This window comes from Dermacentor albipictus, chromosome 8 (genome assembly GCF_038994185.2).
Source record: "Dermacentor albipictus isolate Rhodes 1998 colony chromosome 8, USDA_Dalb.pri_finalv2, whole genome shotgun sequence".
In the NCBI taxonomy this organism is placed as follows: Eukaryota; Metazoa; Arthropoda; class Arachnida; order Ixodida; family Ixodidae; genus Dermacentor; species Dermacentor albipictus.
In genome coordinates this window covers 121135459-121151544 of record NC_091828.1, presented here as the reverse complement: position 1 = coordinate 121151544, position 16086 = coordinate 121135459, and the positions used below count along the sequence as shown (strand labels likewise).

General features: G+C 47.7%; 1 protein-coding gene across 3 annotated transcripts in view; it reads right to left on the bottom strand.

Annotated features, from left to right (window-relative positions):
- The window catches only part of IRSp53 (Insulin receptor substrate 53 kDa), a 211651-nt gene that overhangs the window by 9565 nt on the left and 186000 nt on the right, over nucleotides 1–16086 (bottom strand). For all 3 annotated transcript variants that reach the window (XM_070524348.1, XM_070524349.1, XM_070524347.1), the window contains exons 8-12: nucleotides 10055–10141; nucleotides 7246–7356; nucleotides 5792–6026; nucleotides 4607–4811; nucleotides 1185–1259 (exon numbers count right to left, since the gene is read on the bottom strand). In XM_070524348.1, coding sequence (XP_070380449.1) covers nucleotides 1185–1259; nucleotides 4607–4811; nucleotides 5792–6026; nucleotides 7246–7356; nucleotides 10055–10141 — 713 coding nt within the window. The remainder of the gene's footprint in view (nucleotides 1–1184; nucleotides 1260–4606; nucleotides 4812–5791; nucleotides 6027–7245; nucleotides 7357–10054; nucleotides 10142–16086) is intronic.

Genomic DNA, 16086 nt, shown 5'->3' with positions numbered 1-16086 from the left:
ACACACGCCTCGCACGAGAAAGTCGGAACGTCTCGTAACCTGACTAAACCACATTGTTCGAATTTCTAGTGACACTCATCATGGAACTTGCCGAAGTACTTCGTCAGTCCACGTCACCCAACTAAATCACATAGTTCAGTTTTATAGTGATGCTCGCCTATGAACCTTGCCGATGTACTTCGTCAGTTCGAGTTACAGCGCAAAGATTAAAGCAAAACGTGAGAACTGAGACATGTAATAGTTCCCAACACCGTCAAACAAGATATGCCTGCGGGGCCAAACTTTCGACAAGGGGACTTGCCTTTATCAGGGCAGCGACATGTGTTGCCCACATAATATAAGACGAAACCTAGTTGCCAAAAGTAGCAGTCGAAACACAGTTGCCTATTGTTCCTAGTACATTTGTCAAACTTGTCCTTTGCCAGGGAAACTCGCCAAACTTGTCATTTGTCAGGAGAATTTGTCAAAGACAAGTCCATTTGTCTAAACCTTAGCTGCAGCGGCACGGCTTATTCGACCACTCTTAATCATTTAAATACTCCATCACCCTGTGAAACTGTCTTGCTTGGTTTAGCCGTCCACAACATGCTATAGATGAGCTTTGGTTTATCTGTTCTGTTAGAGAAGTGCGGATGGGTCAGTGGGGACAAGGCTTCCAAGCGTGCGAAGAGCTCTAGTTCATTTACGTTGGGAGCTTCAAAGGTGAACACGATTGTACAGACATATTTTTCGAGGCTACAATTGCCTCCGCCGTCTCCAATTTCTAGTGTCACTGCTAGTGATGTGAAGACAGCGGGGTTAAGAAAAGGAAACAACTTTTGGATTTCTGTATAAAAGCTTAAATAAATCGCAAAATAAGAATGCGAACGAAAGTTTCGTAGATGCTAGTGTTGAGCGACATCGCTAAGTTCGTGCTATTAAAGTGCAATTCGCTTGCAGCTAAAGAAAATAAAAAAGAGAGCGGGTGGAGGGCCAGGAGCATAAGCACAGAATAGAGGAAATCGCCTAGATGTTTACACTGACACTGTGGGGAGAATATTTATGGACAGACACCATGCTCAATGTAGCCATAGCCGGAATTCCGCCAAAGAAGGAATAGAGATCTAGGAAGATGCGCCGGTAGCATATATTTGCAAAAGAAAGAAAGAAACAAACAAACAAAAAACAGTGGACGGACGTCGTACCTGATGAAGCTGTCGAAGTCCGATGCGTCTCCCGGGTCGTGTGGTTCCGTGTAGGCTATGGGGAACCAGCCACACCTAAGGCATAAAGAGAGATAGAGAGAGCAAATCGAGTGCGTTTCCGAGAGTACATATTAAAGCGGACATGATGGCTGAAGACGAAATAGTTAATGCTATTCCACACATAAAGGGCAAATAGTTAAGTAGAAGCCCATTTCCCTTCGATATGTACTATGGCATACTGCCTCACGTGTTCTACTTATCTGTGTGCGTCCCACAGTGCCGCTACGTGTAGTTGAGTTAATCGGTTTGACTTACCTTCTGAACAGTACCGGAGAACGTATAGAATGCGACGAAGACAGGTGCATTGCACATTAGCCGGGAATTGTTTCTTCAGCGTAAAAGCAATGAATACTTGCGTTCAAGAAATCAGTTGGAGGCAGCGACAGTAAAGAGAGAGAGAAAGCAAGGAGAGGAAAGGCAGGGAGGTCAACCAGATGAGCGTCCGGTTTGCTACCCTACACTCGAGGCAAGGAAAAGGAGGAATAAAAAGAGCAAAAGAAGAGAGAGAGAGATATAGGAAAGGTAGGAAAGGCAGGGAGGTCAACCAGACGATTGTCCGGTTTGCTATCCTACACTGAGGGCAAGGGAAGGGGGGAATAGAAAGAATAAAAGAGGAAGGAAATGATCACTGTGTGTGAAGTGCCGTGGCAAAGAGGCAAGGGAGCCAAATATGCGACACGATCTTGTCGATTCCGGACAGGAGGAGGAGGAGGAATAAACTTTTATTGCAGAACCAGCACTTTATGGTGGCCGGGCCTACGCCTCCCACGAAGGGACGTCGAGGGCTTGCCTCGCCGCCGCCTCGCGGGCGTGCTGGGTCGCCCAGGTTTGGTCGTCGAGGGTGGAGCTCCGCAGAGCCTCATGCAACCTCGCCGAGAGAGTCGTGGTGTTAGTCTGTGCGTACTGTGCTGGGCACTCCCATAGCATATGCGAAAGCGTAGCCGGGTTAATTCCACAGCACCGGCAGTTGGGGGTAGTGTAGACGTCCGGAAATATAAGGTGGAGGCGGGCGGGTGAAGGGTACGTGTTTGTTTGTAGTAGACGCAGGGTGGTAGCCTGCGCCCGGCTGAACTTTGGGTGAGGCGGGGGGAAGATTCGGCGACTCAGGTAAAAGGCCTTAACAAGATCGTTATAAGTTGTCAGACTGTCCCTGGTGTCCAACTCATCTCCAGTGACTCCGGCGCGGTTGACTAGGCCTCGCGCAATGGAGTGGGTGACCTCGTTGAGATTGGGGAGGTGTGGGTGGACAGGGCCCGCATGGGCCGGGATCCATGTTAGGGAGATGATGTTGTCTTCAGAATGTGGTGCCTGGCAGAGGATGCGAAGAGCTTGGGGACAAATACGCCCTTTGCTGAAGTTAATAACGGCTGAGCGAGAGTCACACACTATGGTGTGACAGGTGGGATCTAAAGTGGCCAGATTCCGGACAGAAAAATCATTTTTTTCTTTTTTTTTTCATAGTACGACAAGAGCTGTGATTATACCCTACAGACCTTTCGCCTCCCCAAGTTTTGCATTTCTCTAGTCAATCGATCTGGCGGTCTGCATAAAAGACGAGCTTTGATTTTTAAGCACCTTAGTTTTCATAAAGAGCATTGAAGTTGTGCACGAATACAAGAGCTACGTATTATGTAGGTACGATGACTGTACAAAAGAAAAGAAACAATAAAGGAAAAGAAACTAAAGGTGCCGCAGAATTTGAAACGCATGGACTATCGTCTGTTACCACACTATCGATTGCACGTGGGAACCTATGAGCTGCTTTGTATCATTGTGTCCTTGTGCTGTTGACGATTCAAGCTGGTAACTTGTAAGCCTGTATTTATTCAGTGCAATGAAATATATTTAATCTGCTGGTGCTCCTTTTGTTTGTGTCGTCTTTCACGTGAGTTATCTCTCAGGTGTCCTAAGTTAGGTAGCCTTAAGCAGAGTGAGTAAATCACTGGTCTGTCCGCATTGTTCTGACACTGACATTGTCTCATATTTATCGCTGCACTATGTATATGTAACATCATGCTTGCCGATGGAGATTATTAAGACACTAAAATGACGATTCGTTGGTGGAACTGCACCAACGCCAAGAGGAAAAGCAGTAGGGCTAACGTAGGACCACGATCACCCCCAGTGTGGGCCTCTTGGTTCCAAGTTCATAGGTAATACAGGTATACGAAACATTGCTGGATCGTGATTCCAGATGAGACGGTAGACTAATACTTTCTTGACGAATGGGTGCGCTAGTGCAAGCTGGAGCAACTCAGCTAGTTTGCCGGTAGTCACCATCTCATGAACACTTACGATCACTATCTTGGATAACTCGCAAGATTCTGTTGCGATAAGCCAGGAGATTACACCTTGAGCTCATTTTAGCCATTGAAGAGGTTACGAAACTTCTCGCTCTCGAAGCACAAATCAGTGCACTGTAACGTTAGCGTATCGATAATCGGGTCGTACGGCGACGTACCATCATCATAAACTTAAACACGAACAATTACGATAACGTTTGCTTAATTCTGGCTTTAGGACATATACTTGGGAATACTCCACGCTTGGAATCTGGCTACCCAGCGATCACGCGCCACACTTCCATGAAATCGTGCGTAGCAGGCATTCAAACCAGTATTTCCTTTTTTTTTTCGTTCGTGCTTCACGGAGCGGAAGCCAGTCTCGAAGGCCACGTCTTCGTGTGCGGCAAGCGCCGAACACGAACTGCAGGATCCGGAAACACGTCATGGTCACCATGTTGCGGACACCACTCACTTATCCCCTTCAGGCACGAGTTACGTTCAACTGTCGATAAATGTGTGAAATTTACATAATATTATGCCAAGGTGGGGGCTGGACACTGCATAGAAAGCAAGTCAAGGTGGGATGAGAATAAATCTGAATTTTATAGACAGCCACCATAATTACATAGTGATTAATTATTCATTGATTGTACAGTCAGTCATGCTACGTTTATTCATTAAAAATAATGAATCATCCGCTCGATTGCAAGCACAGGTTCATTATTGGGTGGAAGCTCTACAAGGAGGGAAGAAACTCTTTCGAAATTACTACCAAAACACCCCACTTCAAATGTCTCGTCAAACACGCTTGTGCCTTCACCAAAGAGGTCGTCCGAAGCAACAAAATTCAATCAGAAGTGAAATGGGTATACTTTAGGGAAGCGAAATGTTCAATTTACTCAAAGCTTAATGTTCGTTGTCCATTCCTCTCAACCACTGCACAGTAATGGCAAAAGTAAGTCGTGTCCACAAACGTGTCCGCCGTGACTGAAGGGGTTATGCCGACGCCACACGTGTCCCAGCCGTCGACACGATTCTCGACTCAACGTTTCCCGCCGGCGTCGATCCGAGACGTACCTGTTGTTCCTGAGGTTGACGCCGTACTGCCACCCCTTGTTGCGGCCTCCGACGAGCGCGATCACGTCCCCCTCGTGGAAGCTGAGCTGGTGCTCGCCGCTCGACAGGTACGCGTACAGGGCGCGAACCCGGGGCCTGTCCCCCGCCGTCACGCCCAGCGCCATGCCTCCCGCCAGGGGGCTCCCGCCTCCGCGGCTCGGGCTCACTGCGGGTTGTAACGCGTGCAGTTACAAACACAGTTGCTCCCGATGAGGCTTTGCTTTTTAACGCGACAGCGTTAAGGAGCTCGTGTCGCAGAAAAGCCGGTGTCATCGGCGTCGGCGTCTGCGGCGTTGGCCGTGAGCGATAAATCCCAGCAGGCACTTTTATATCTTTTTTAGCAAAGAACAGACGAAAAAAGAACAAGAAAGCACTCCCAGCATAGACGGCACTCTGCTTCATCTTCTGACGACGAACTGCGGGAGAAGGGGAGACGCAATAGCTGCCAGGTCTTTGCGAACGCTCTGATAAATAGAAAAAAAAGTCAACAAACAGTTCAGTTATGTTGCATGCGCCCCACTCGGTCCAGTGCGAGGGCCGCGTGGTCATTTGGTATTACTGCCGAACTCACATTACAAACATTTACAGATCATTTACAAGAAATAGTCGTGACCACAATTTAGGTTTCTTTTTTACTTGGCAAGAGCAGTTGTGCTATGACCAATGTGTTATTCAATAATTGTAAATGTTAATGTTTTTCTATGCTAGATTCTTGTTTGTTCGTTGCTCTTTTGCTCTCGTTGCACCTTTTTGATGATTACGTGCCCACTTCTGTAAAATTCCCTATTGGGATTGACAGTATTGTGAAATAAATAAATAAAAATGAATGAAATAAACATATTTCGTTCCTCGCTGTCACGAGTAAGCGACGACGTCGTAGTTTTTCGTGTGCACATAGGGTCTATAGCCCTCAGCAGGTGACGTTACGGTTACCCCTACCACAGCCTTCGTCGCCGCCACCGCAGCCGACAACATCAACAACAACAATCACGCCAGAGGTGTGGCCACCAGCGCCCCTACAAGTGCCAACCCTACAAACCACGATAACTACAACACAAGAGACCACAAAACACGCACACACACAAAAGAAAGCAAAAACCACGACATCGAGTGCGAGGAGGAAGCACGTGCCGGCAAGACGCGCACCGTATTCGGCCGAGTCGAGGCTCGCCGTGGACGAGGCGAGGTTGAAGTCGGACTTGGCCCTGGCCATGCTGGACCTCGGGGCCAGGCCGTACGGGTCTGCGATGAGGGAGCGCAGGTCGACGCAGCTGTTGTCGGTGCTGCGCGGCAGCCGGCGCGACAGGCTGCCCCCGTACGAGCACTCCGGGTCGGACAGGATGCCCGAGCAGGCGTACTCGCTGCTGCACCGCACGGGCAGCTGCGAGTGACGTCGCGAACAACGGGTGAGACGACTCGATGCCGAGAAGGCAGAAGATGCTGACTTACAGACGGACGGACGGACGGACCGACCGACCGACCGACCGACCGACTCCACTCACTCACTCACTCACTCACTCACTCACTCACTCACTCACTCACTCACTCACTCACTCACTCACTCACTCACTCACTCACTCACTCACTCACTCACTCACTCACTCACTCACTCACTCACTCACTCACTCACTCACTCACTCACTCACTCACTCACTCGAGAGAGGCACAGTAGCAAGAAACTACAAAGGAATTCCTTACGGGTTGCTCAGAAAGAAAGCTTTGCAGTCGAAGACATGTTTGTCCTGGTCCGGGAATCGAACCCGAGATCAACGCCTTCTCTGTGCAGTCACTGCCAGCTAATTGATAAAGCGACCGCCCGGGAAAAGAAGTAGGCGGGCGTTGCGCTAGGACTCCAGGCACTCTTGTACATCAGCGCATAGCGCGAAATATTCTTGTTAAAGTTTTTTCACACTTGCCGAGGAGACCAGCGGTTCCAGTGTTCTGCTGGCGAGCAAGAGGTCGGGATTTCGATTCGTAGTAATGGCGGCCGCGTTTAGATGGTGTGAAATGTGAAAATCGCTTTCGTACCGAGTAGGTTTCGATGCCCACTAGAGAACCCCAGTTGGTCAAAGCTAATCCTGAGACCTACCCCACAGCGTCTCTCAAAATTTCCGTATTGCTCTGAACGTTAAAAATCAATCAATCAATCAATCAATCAATCAATCAATCAATCAATCAATCAATCAATCAATCAATCAATCAATCAATCAATCAATCAATCAATCAATCAATCAATCAATCAACCAACCAACCAATCAATCAATCAATCAATCAATCATATCGTGCCCCCTAATTAGGACTGCAGTTAAGCCACCACTCCTATTGCTTTAGGTATTCCCGGCCCGAAGTGGCATTCTCGGTCGATAGTTTTTCAGGCGGATTACCTTCAGCGGACGCAGAATGGCAACGCCAACGGTCAAAACGCCTGTCGATCCAGTGAGGCTTAGCGTCCTGACACCACGTGGCGCAAAAGTAAAATACGTCCTCGAAAGTAATCGACAAATAGCGCTGTTTTGCGATCTCCTTCAGTACTCATCGGCACTTCGATGGCTTCGCGCGATTGATGACTTAAATGGCGGGAAATCCTCGTGGCCCAATACCCGAAGTTCAGGCACCGTGTTGAAGATCTTGCTGATGGACTCCGGTAGCGTCTCCCTGGTTCTGACGATGTCCAGCCAACCCTCGACATTCTGCTGCAGCAGAGCGTGCCCCTGCAAAAAGAAATCCACATGCGGCGTTACGGACGGTTTTAGTGCGGCCGTTTACCGTATAGATCGGAATATAGGCTGACCCCTTGCCTTGAAGTTGAAAGAAAGAAGAAGAAAAACATTTGGTTAACGTGGTTTCTATAGAGAAACCATTTCGTGATACAACTGTCGTTAACTTAAACGAGTTAATTCTTCCTGCGCACCCTATCCTAAGCTCGCCTTAAACATGCACTCTTGTTTCCCTGGCATTCCAGTTACAAAAGTAACTGGAACGCCATGTATTTCGTCCCACAGTTTAGGAAATAACATATCGAAACTGGTGTCGTCCTGAGGATTCTTTTCAAGTGGATACGTCTTGCAAACTCACCGAATAAATTTGTAAATTGCAACATGAGCTGCAAAGTAATTAATCAATAAAATATTTCATAAATGTTTGTTAATTGTTGAATATATGTTTCAATTTCTCGTGCTAGTACTGTCTCTTCCAATAATTACTTCCTCTTCCAATAATTAACCTCAAGGGCAAGAATTATGCTGTCTGCCACAGGCGATTTAAAAGGAAAAAAGAAGTCCGGGAAACTTAAATATGATCACCCCGTACATAAGCGCAAAGTAACTTTTATTTAATTACCATATATAATTAGGCTTCAAAGCAAACTCGAGGCTTCGATGAAGGCCGCGTAATTGGCTGTTCTTTGATTTACACTTGATACAGGCTGTGCCGCCAGCCGCACGGTGGCCTTCGTCGGTTATCATCATCGCTGCATGACCTAAGGTTTATCGCAATATTTAACTAAAAGAAGGCGCTACTCTCTATGCTAGTTTCCTAACGGGCGCTGTGTAGTCGCGCGAACAATATCTTTCTTTTTTATTGTCACGCGTATTATCACACATGTATGCGTGTTGGCACGCGATCTACGAAATTTCTTTTATTTACTTTTATACCAATCGGAACACGAAATGTGCATACATGTTTAATATACGAAACGTATTTTCCTTTTGTTTTAACGCATCAAAACTTCTTTCTTTATTGCATGTTGTGCGACACGTATACAGCAACAAGTTATAAGGCACGATGGCGTGCTCGTAGCAGTATTATTATCTGACGCCCAAAGTTCTAACTGCATCGAGCCAATAAAATCGTTGCCTTCCACTTGTACATAATATATAAAGGGCGTTTTTCGGAGTGTGCTGTAATAAAGACTGTGCTTAACTAGCCTGTTTATTTAAAACGTACACGTACCGTGTGCTGCGCACAGACACGCTATATGTTACTGGCTGCTGAAGCCAAAGTTTACTGAAAAAAAAAATTAATTAGTTTCACGTCACCAAGGGTTGCGGGAAACGCGGTCTGTCGGCTGCAGTCTTTCGCCATTTTGTCTCCCACATCTTATAATTTGTCGGAAACTTTAACCCGCCAATTTAGCCTGGCGGCGGCAAATACCCTTTCGAAGGCTGTCACCACCCTAAAACGGTGCTTGCATGTACATGGCTCCCTAAGCAAGGAACGCAGCGAGCGTCCCATAGTGGCATCTTTGTGAGCACATTCATTGTTCCTACGTCACGCTCAGCAGCCTCAGGGGACGAGTATTTCTTGCTTTTTTATTTTTTTAAGCGAAACACTTTCTCTGGTTGTATCGCCTGCTCTTGTGATCGGTGACCGGCTGTGATCGGGCTTTCAGCACCAACACACACACACACGAAAAAGAAAAAATGAAACGCAAAACAAACACAAAGAAGAGGTACATCATCATCATCATCATCATCATCATCATCATCATCATCATCATCAGCCTGGTTACGCCCACTGCAGGGCAAAGGCCTCTCCCATATTTCTCCAACAACCCCGGTCATGTACTAATTGTGGCCAAGCCGTCCCTGCAAACTTCTTAATCTCATCCGCCCACCTAACTTTCTGGCGCCCCCTGCTACGCTTCCCTTTCCTTGGAATCCAGTCCGTAACCCTTAATGACCATCGGTTATCTTCCCTCCTGATTACATGTCCTACCCATGCCCATTTCTTTTTCTTGATTTCAACTAAGATGTCATTAACTCGTGTTTGTTGAGGTTTGTTGAAACCCAGTTGAGGGGCCCCTTTCCCTGCGGCGGTAGCGCGAGAGCAAGATGGCCGCCGCCATCCAGGCAGGCGCTCGTGCCGCTGAAGACAACACACATGCGAGAAATCTATTTACACGATGCATCCATCTGTGCTACTGTTTTGTGCTGGTTTCTTTCTTTCTCAACTCGAAATGCGCGATTAAGTTGTAGTTGGTAGAAAGGTGGGCGAGTCCTGTGTCCTTCCCCTTTCCGTGTTGCCGTCGTCTTCACACGCTGATTCGAAGAAGCGGGCAATGAAACAACGAGCGACGTACTTAAATATCCTAATCTGCAGCAAGGACGCGCCTTCTAGCGCATGGTTCCATAATTACAGCTAATAGCTCTTACTAGAAGTGTTAGGTTCTTCGCTTACAGTAACAATCGTCGCCATTGGTATTTCTGCGTATTTTTTTTCTTTTTTGAGAGTTTGAACTTTGAGAGTTTCGTATCTGTGCGAGAAAACTGTCGAGAAGGTATTGTGAAGGACGAACCCCGGCTCAAGCAAACTAGGTGGTGTCGCGTTTCACTTGAAACAACCCAGACAGCTTAAAACAACAACAACAACAACAACAACAACAACAAACTGAGACGAAGGAGCCCCTGCCTTTGCTGTGTAGGCCATGTAGTGCTTGGCGAGGGAGCACTGTCGCTCTAGGACGAAGCCAAATCGTCGCCGCTCCTGTGTGATGGCCTGGAAGTTGAGAGGCAAGCACATAATTGGTGCGTGAGAAATATGCAGACACGGACAGCAGGAAAAAAGAAAAAGAAGGTTTTATTCGAAGGATGAAGCATCTAAAGCGATAACAAAGTATTAAAGCAGGACTGGCTCTTTTGATGAGCATTAAACATTGCAGGAGACATCGGCTTACTAAGTAAGCGTGCTTGGTGGCATAGGAACTACACCCGGCGACAACTTTCGGTGGTAGGGCAGCCAAAGCTACGGAGACGAAGCACACATTTTCTTTTTTTTTTTACTGCGCATATGAGTGTAGTCCGCGAATGTAAGCAACTGGAGAGCTACATAGCGTAAAGCAAACCGCACGAGGCAAAGTTGTTCTTATATGCGTGGCGCCATTCTGCATTTTATAAATTGTAGCATGCCTCACGGCAAGCTTCTCAGTAATAACAAAAAAGAAGAAATAAACAAAATAAAAGGATATATCCACAGATAATCTATATGTCTGATACCCGCACTACCTTCGATGTTCCATCGCACGACTTGAAAATACGAGTACCATAACCAGCCCCGCGCATGTCGTAAACTTTCCTTCTTTCTCGCGTTTTCATCGAAGTTACTTTTGAGAACATCTCACGTGACATAAAGAGACACCAGAGACATCCGTAACTACACTCGCCTGGTGATGAAATTTTTCAAAACTGCATTTGTACTCATTTTATGGGAAAAGGTTGCCTCCAAGAAAATCAAGGGCGAAGTTTTGGTACGCATTTATTTTGGCACCTAGACAAACGTGCCAATGATATCAGTACGACGTTGCGAATTGAATTACGTTCTTGTACAGAAGAATTTCTTCGAGCTCACTATGTTGCTTGTCTGTCTGTCCGTCTATCTGTCTTCCTTTTTATTCTTTCTTTCTTACAAGATCCAACCACTAAACTGCACTGAACCATCTCTCTGTGTCTCTGAACTCTATATCATACGGTTCCCGAGAGATGCCAACATTGAGGTAGTTCGTTTGCGCCACGAAGTCATGGAAATGAGTGAACGTAATTGGCTGGCGCGTCTACACAAGTTCCCTCCGCAGCTGGACAGCGGTGTATATTCGCCACATGAGGTCTCACTTCGTCACTGACGATAGTGTCCTCTCAAACGTGCGAAGCTGCATTACAGCATCTCTGCGATCAATTGCCTAAGAGACACTCAGATCTCAAATAAAAGAAAAATCTTTACTCGCAGTCTCTCTTCTTTTTTTCTTTTCTTTTCGCGGGCGATCAATTCCTCCGAGACATTTTACTCCGCTCCGAGAAGACAAAAAAAAGAAGTAAACGAAGTCTCGATCGATGTCCGACTTAACCGCGATAAATGCCGCCCAAAGTGCCCGCACCGTTTCCGCAAGGGGGGCAGGTAAGTAGCGATCGGTTACGAAAGCGACGCTATACGTAGGGTGGCTACATTGTCGCGAAGGAAATGGGCGGGCGAGCAGTGTATAGTGCGGACCTTACGCGAACTGTCGTGCCCAGTGGGGAGAGAGGGAGATACACTTTCACAACTGCCGTTTCGGTCTAGGAGACAAGCGACCGGACACCACGTGACCCATCCTATATAGAAGGAGCCGCACGCCCGGCGACCGCTTATCTCTATACCGCTGGACACCGCCGCGCCTCCAATTTATAACGCTTACGAGCGGTCTCGGCCGAAATCCGTGCAGTTCCGTGGAGGAAGGTTTCCGAGCTCGCTGAGCTGGCGACCGTAAAGAGATGGAAACTGTACAGAGATGGCATTAGAATGCACTGCTGACGTGTTTCAGTAGCTGTTGCGTTACGTGTTCCTCCGCGACACAAAAAGTAGTGCCGGCGATTTTCCACGCCACTTCCCGTGCGCTCGATGTTCGTCGGTGCGAAGTACATTGCCGACAAGTTTGCACAAGGCTTGTTATTGCGTTTCGCTTTCGGCAACAAAAAGTAGTGCAAAGAGAAAGTAGTTGAATGGACGGCGTTTGATTTGTAAATTCGTTTTGAGGGAAAGTAGCACCGACGAATTTCGAAACAGCTTCCGCTGCAGGCTCGTTGGTGCGAAAGGCAGGACACCGTACGGCTTGCACTGCGCTTGCGAAGTACATTCTGCTGGCGCGGCATAAAATAGTGCGGATGAGTTCATGGCGCAATTGCGTGTGAGTACTCGCTTGCGCAACGAAGTAGTCCCGGCGCATTTCGACACGCATTCCACAGCCTGTATTTTATCGTACGAAACATTAGTGAGAAGATTGTGCAGCATTCTTTAGCTCACCTTCTTATTGCGCTATATAAAATTAGAACGGCGGAATAGTACAGCGCTCGCCCGTGTGCATGCCTTTGCTCGAGAAAAAGTAGTGCGTACGTGTTTATTCAGCGCTTGCACATCGCACTTGACTGCGTTAGGTGGAGTCATCACTCCTCTGTTAGGCTATACTCGCGAGCTGACGACTTACATAGTCGCGGATGCATTCATGCATTCGCCACGACTTCGTGCATGTTCTCATAAATGAACGAGGCTGCTCACGAAAACAAGGAAAAAGTAGTTACGAAGCTTCCAAAATGTTTTGTCTCCACTTACACGGAACATTCAGTAACAGGAAACTAGGTAGATTCGACAAGTTTGCGAACAGCCTGTGCTGCAACATCAAGCTGCGTGGCCCACTGCATCGCAATTTTATGTTGCGCGGCATAAAATAGTCCTGGTGAAGGTGCAGGCGACGAGACTGTGTAGAGCCTGTGCTGCAGCTTCTTCTTGCGCAGCAAAAATAGTGCCGGCGATACTCAACAGCGCTTGCGTATTACGTTTCTTCGCATCGAAAAGAGAGCGAAAACAATGCAGCAAATGCAATTGAACGCTACGGATTGCGCACTTTTCGTCATCTGCTTATACCCTGCTGCCTTTAACAGAGGGCATGGCGGTCGCCAACACGCATGCGTTGCGGAAGAACACAGAGTGCCACATTGCTCTCACTGTCCTAGCGCGCACACACCACCTAAGCCTAAATATCGCGGACAAGCTCGTGTGGCAGTGAAGCGATATATTTGCAGGGGCGTATAAAGCTCTGCACGTGACAGTGCACTAATTAGCCCGGCAGAGTTTGAACGCGCTTTCTGTTTCGGCGTGCTATTCTGGACACCATGACATTTCGTCATGTTGACGCCTTTAGCCAATAAGACAGCCCGCAGTGGGCCCGTGAGCCAATAAGAAGAGGCGAAGTGGCAAATTCGACAATGTGCCGGTGTTTAACAGTGTAGGGAACCTTCGTGCAAATCGCTTGCATGTATACTCCCTAATACAGTGTCCGGAACCCGAAGGTCTACGTTTGCTATTCACGGATATTGACAAATTCTGCCATATTTCGATATGAGTAGTGGCGACGCTTTGAGCCAATCAGAGATGCCGTAGCAGCCCAATGGGCCAATCAGAGCGAAGACTATGGCGAATTCGACCATATGGCGGAATTGGACAGTGTCCTTGAATTGTGCCCTAGGCTAGGGGCCTCGGTTTCTCGGAGCATGTATACTGAATTTGGGTGGCTTGCTACTCACCATTTTCGCATCCGACAAAAACCCCGAAAGTGCGAAGCGAAAGCATAAAACCAAGCTTCAACAGCGTGTTATGTATTCTACGCCTTTCTAATGCAAGTATTGAAGTGAGTAGGATGTGTCCGTGTTTCCAGTTCCCCAGCTTAAACAAACGCGTACGAAACTGCGGGCACTACTTTTAGGAGCGCCTGCCACGCGTGCGCTCCGCCCTCGGTAGCTTTACGTTCGTTGCCAAGCTTGCGACATCGCTGTACGGTTTTAGTGTGACTACGCCCAGGCCGGGACGATGGCGTACGACACGGCTCACGGACGCTGGCTCCTTCATCGGGGGAGCTCGCGGCTGTGTAGCGAAACAAAAAAGGAAAGTTCAGCGCGTCAGACAGCATTCGGAGCGAGGTGAGAGAATACTGCGATTGTCTCGGGTCCGGGGACAATTTTACGGTGGGTGACTTCTGGGCGCGTCTATACTGCCGTCCAGACGTATCTTCCATGGAGTGAGAGTGCGAGTGAGTTAGCGAGGGTGATGGAGAGAGAGAGAGCCCCTCGAAGAATGTCCTTTCGAGTGGCCGTCGGCGGTTCCGCTCGAGAGGTGAAGATTCGGGCCGACTCCGCGCTCCATTAATTCTTTGCGTGTGTGTGCCGATGGAAGGCCCAGACCGTGAGAAAACGCCCTACCCTCTCTTCCCTCTCCTCCTCCTCCTCCTCCTCCTCCTCCTCCTCCCAAGCTCCCTGTGCTCCACAGCGCCGGATTGCGAAAGCTCGAACGTGTGGCGAAGAAGCAGCGGTGGCTCCGCCTCAGGTGCGGTTTCTTAGATGTGCGGAAAACTGAGAAGTGGTCTTTGGCCCGGGAAGATGAGGCCGCGCGCGCTGCCGCATTATTCAAACAAGTTTTTCGGAAATGCGAGAGGTCTAATAGGTTTCCGAGTACGGAAGAATTCGCCATCCACCTGACTCTCGCGAAGCGATGAAGAGGGGGATACCATTCCGAAGTACGCGAAAAACTAGTCGGGTCCTCTCTGTAGCAAATGACGGGATTAACGTTCTCAAACTGCACGCCACAATGAAGGAGGGGCCACAGAGGGGACTTTCGATGAATTCCAACTGCCCGGGGTTCTTTAACGCGCACCTAAGTGCACTTAATCACGAGCGTTTCTTTTTTTTTTTTTCATTCTCACTTAGTCAGAAGGTCGCGAATTCCTCCGATCGATAATCGGACCCGCGACCTCGTGCTCAGCAGCATGACGTCACAGCCACTGAGCCAATCCGATATAATCCGGTAAATGGCAGCTTTTCCTAACTTAAAAATTTGCTCCACCTAGCCGACTTCCGTGGAACTTAACTGAATAATTAATTTGTTTCAAGCTTGCGGCGTTTCGAGTCCTCAATTAAATTGGCCTCGCACTGCCTCAGGCTTTAACCTCTGATTAGCTCACGTTGTATAGAGTGACTGCTTTGGAAAGGCAGGCGGAATTTTCTTCTTCAACCGCAGTGCTTGGTTTCCAAGGAAACTCAAATGGGTCTGCAAAACAGTATAATCTGCCTGTTGTTGTTGTCAGTTGTCCAAAAATTAAAATTAGTAGGGTATCTACTTCTATTCACGTAACAGTAGTAATAATAAAATATTATCAATAATTACTCGTTCCGTAAGCTGTAGCTTACTTACACAGAGGTTTTAATAAAGAGCTCGCTCCAGCTATTCAACTGTTTTCTCCTGAGGTCCGGCAGGTCCTAACATCAAGAGAAACGACATCGTTATAAGAAATGGTCGGTTGGTCGGTTACAGTGTTTATTACATGCGGTGTTAGCCTGACATCGTTATTAAAAGGTTGCCGAAGTCGCCAGCTGTGTGCTTATTAAAGTGAAGAGCAAGCTTAAAAGGATTATACTATGTGTTGAGTAGTCTGCGAAAGCTTGCTTTCGGTTTAGTATTCATAGAAAATCTCAGTGTTCGATAAAACTAAAACACGGAAGAGAAAGAGAGAGAGAGAGAGTATTTACGGCAAAGATAGAGAAATCGATTTGAGTTCGTGCGTTCTAGTCTGCTATATTCTGCACTGGGGAAAAGGGGAGTGAAAATGTGGGGATGGATGAAGATGAGGGGAAGAGAAGTGCTAACGTTTGCATGCTGCCTTGGAACATCCTAAACGATTACGGGAGCGAAGATAACGCGAAATCTCGAGTTCGCACGTCAGAAGCTGTCGACGGGCTCGAATAAAGAAAGTTTAGCAGATGTTAGTCACTAAATATTCTTATCTATTAGGCAGTACACAGGCAGCGCTAAAATCGTTAGATTGTTCGACATTCGCCAACACCCGTGAGCTGCGTATGGTTGATGCCTATTGGCCAATCAAGGCTCGTTGCTGTACAACACATTCGGAGCATTCCAAAGCACGATTG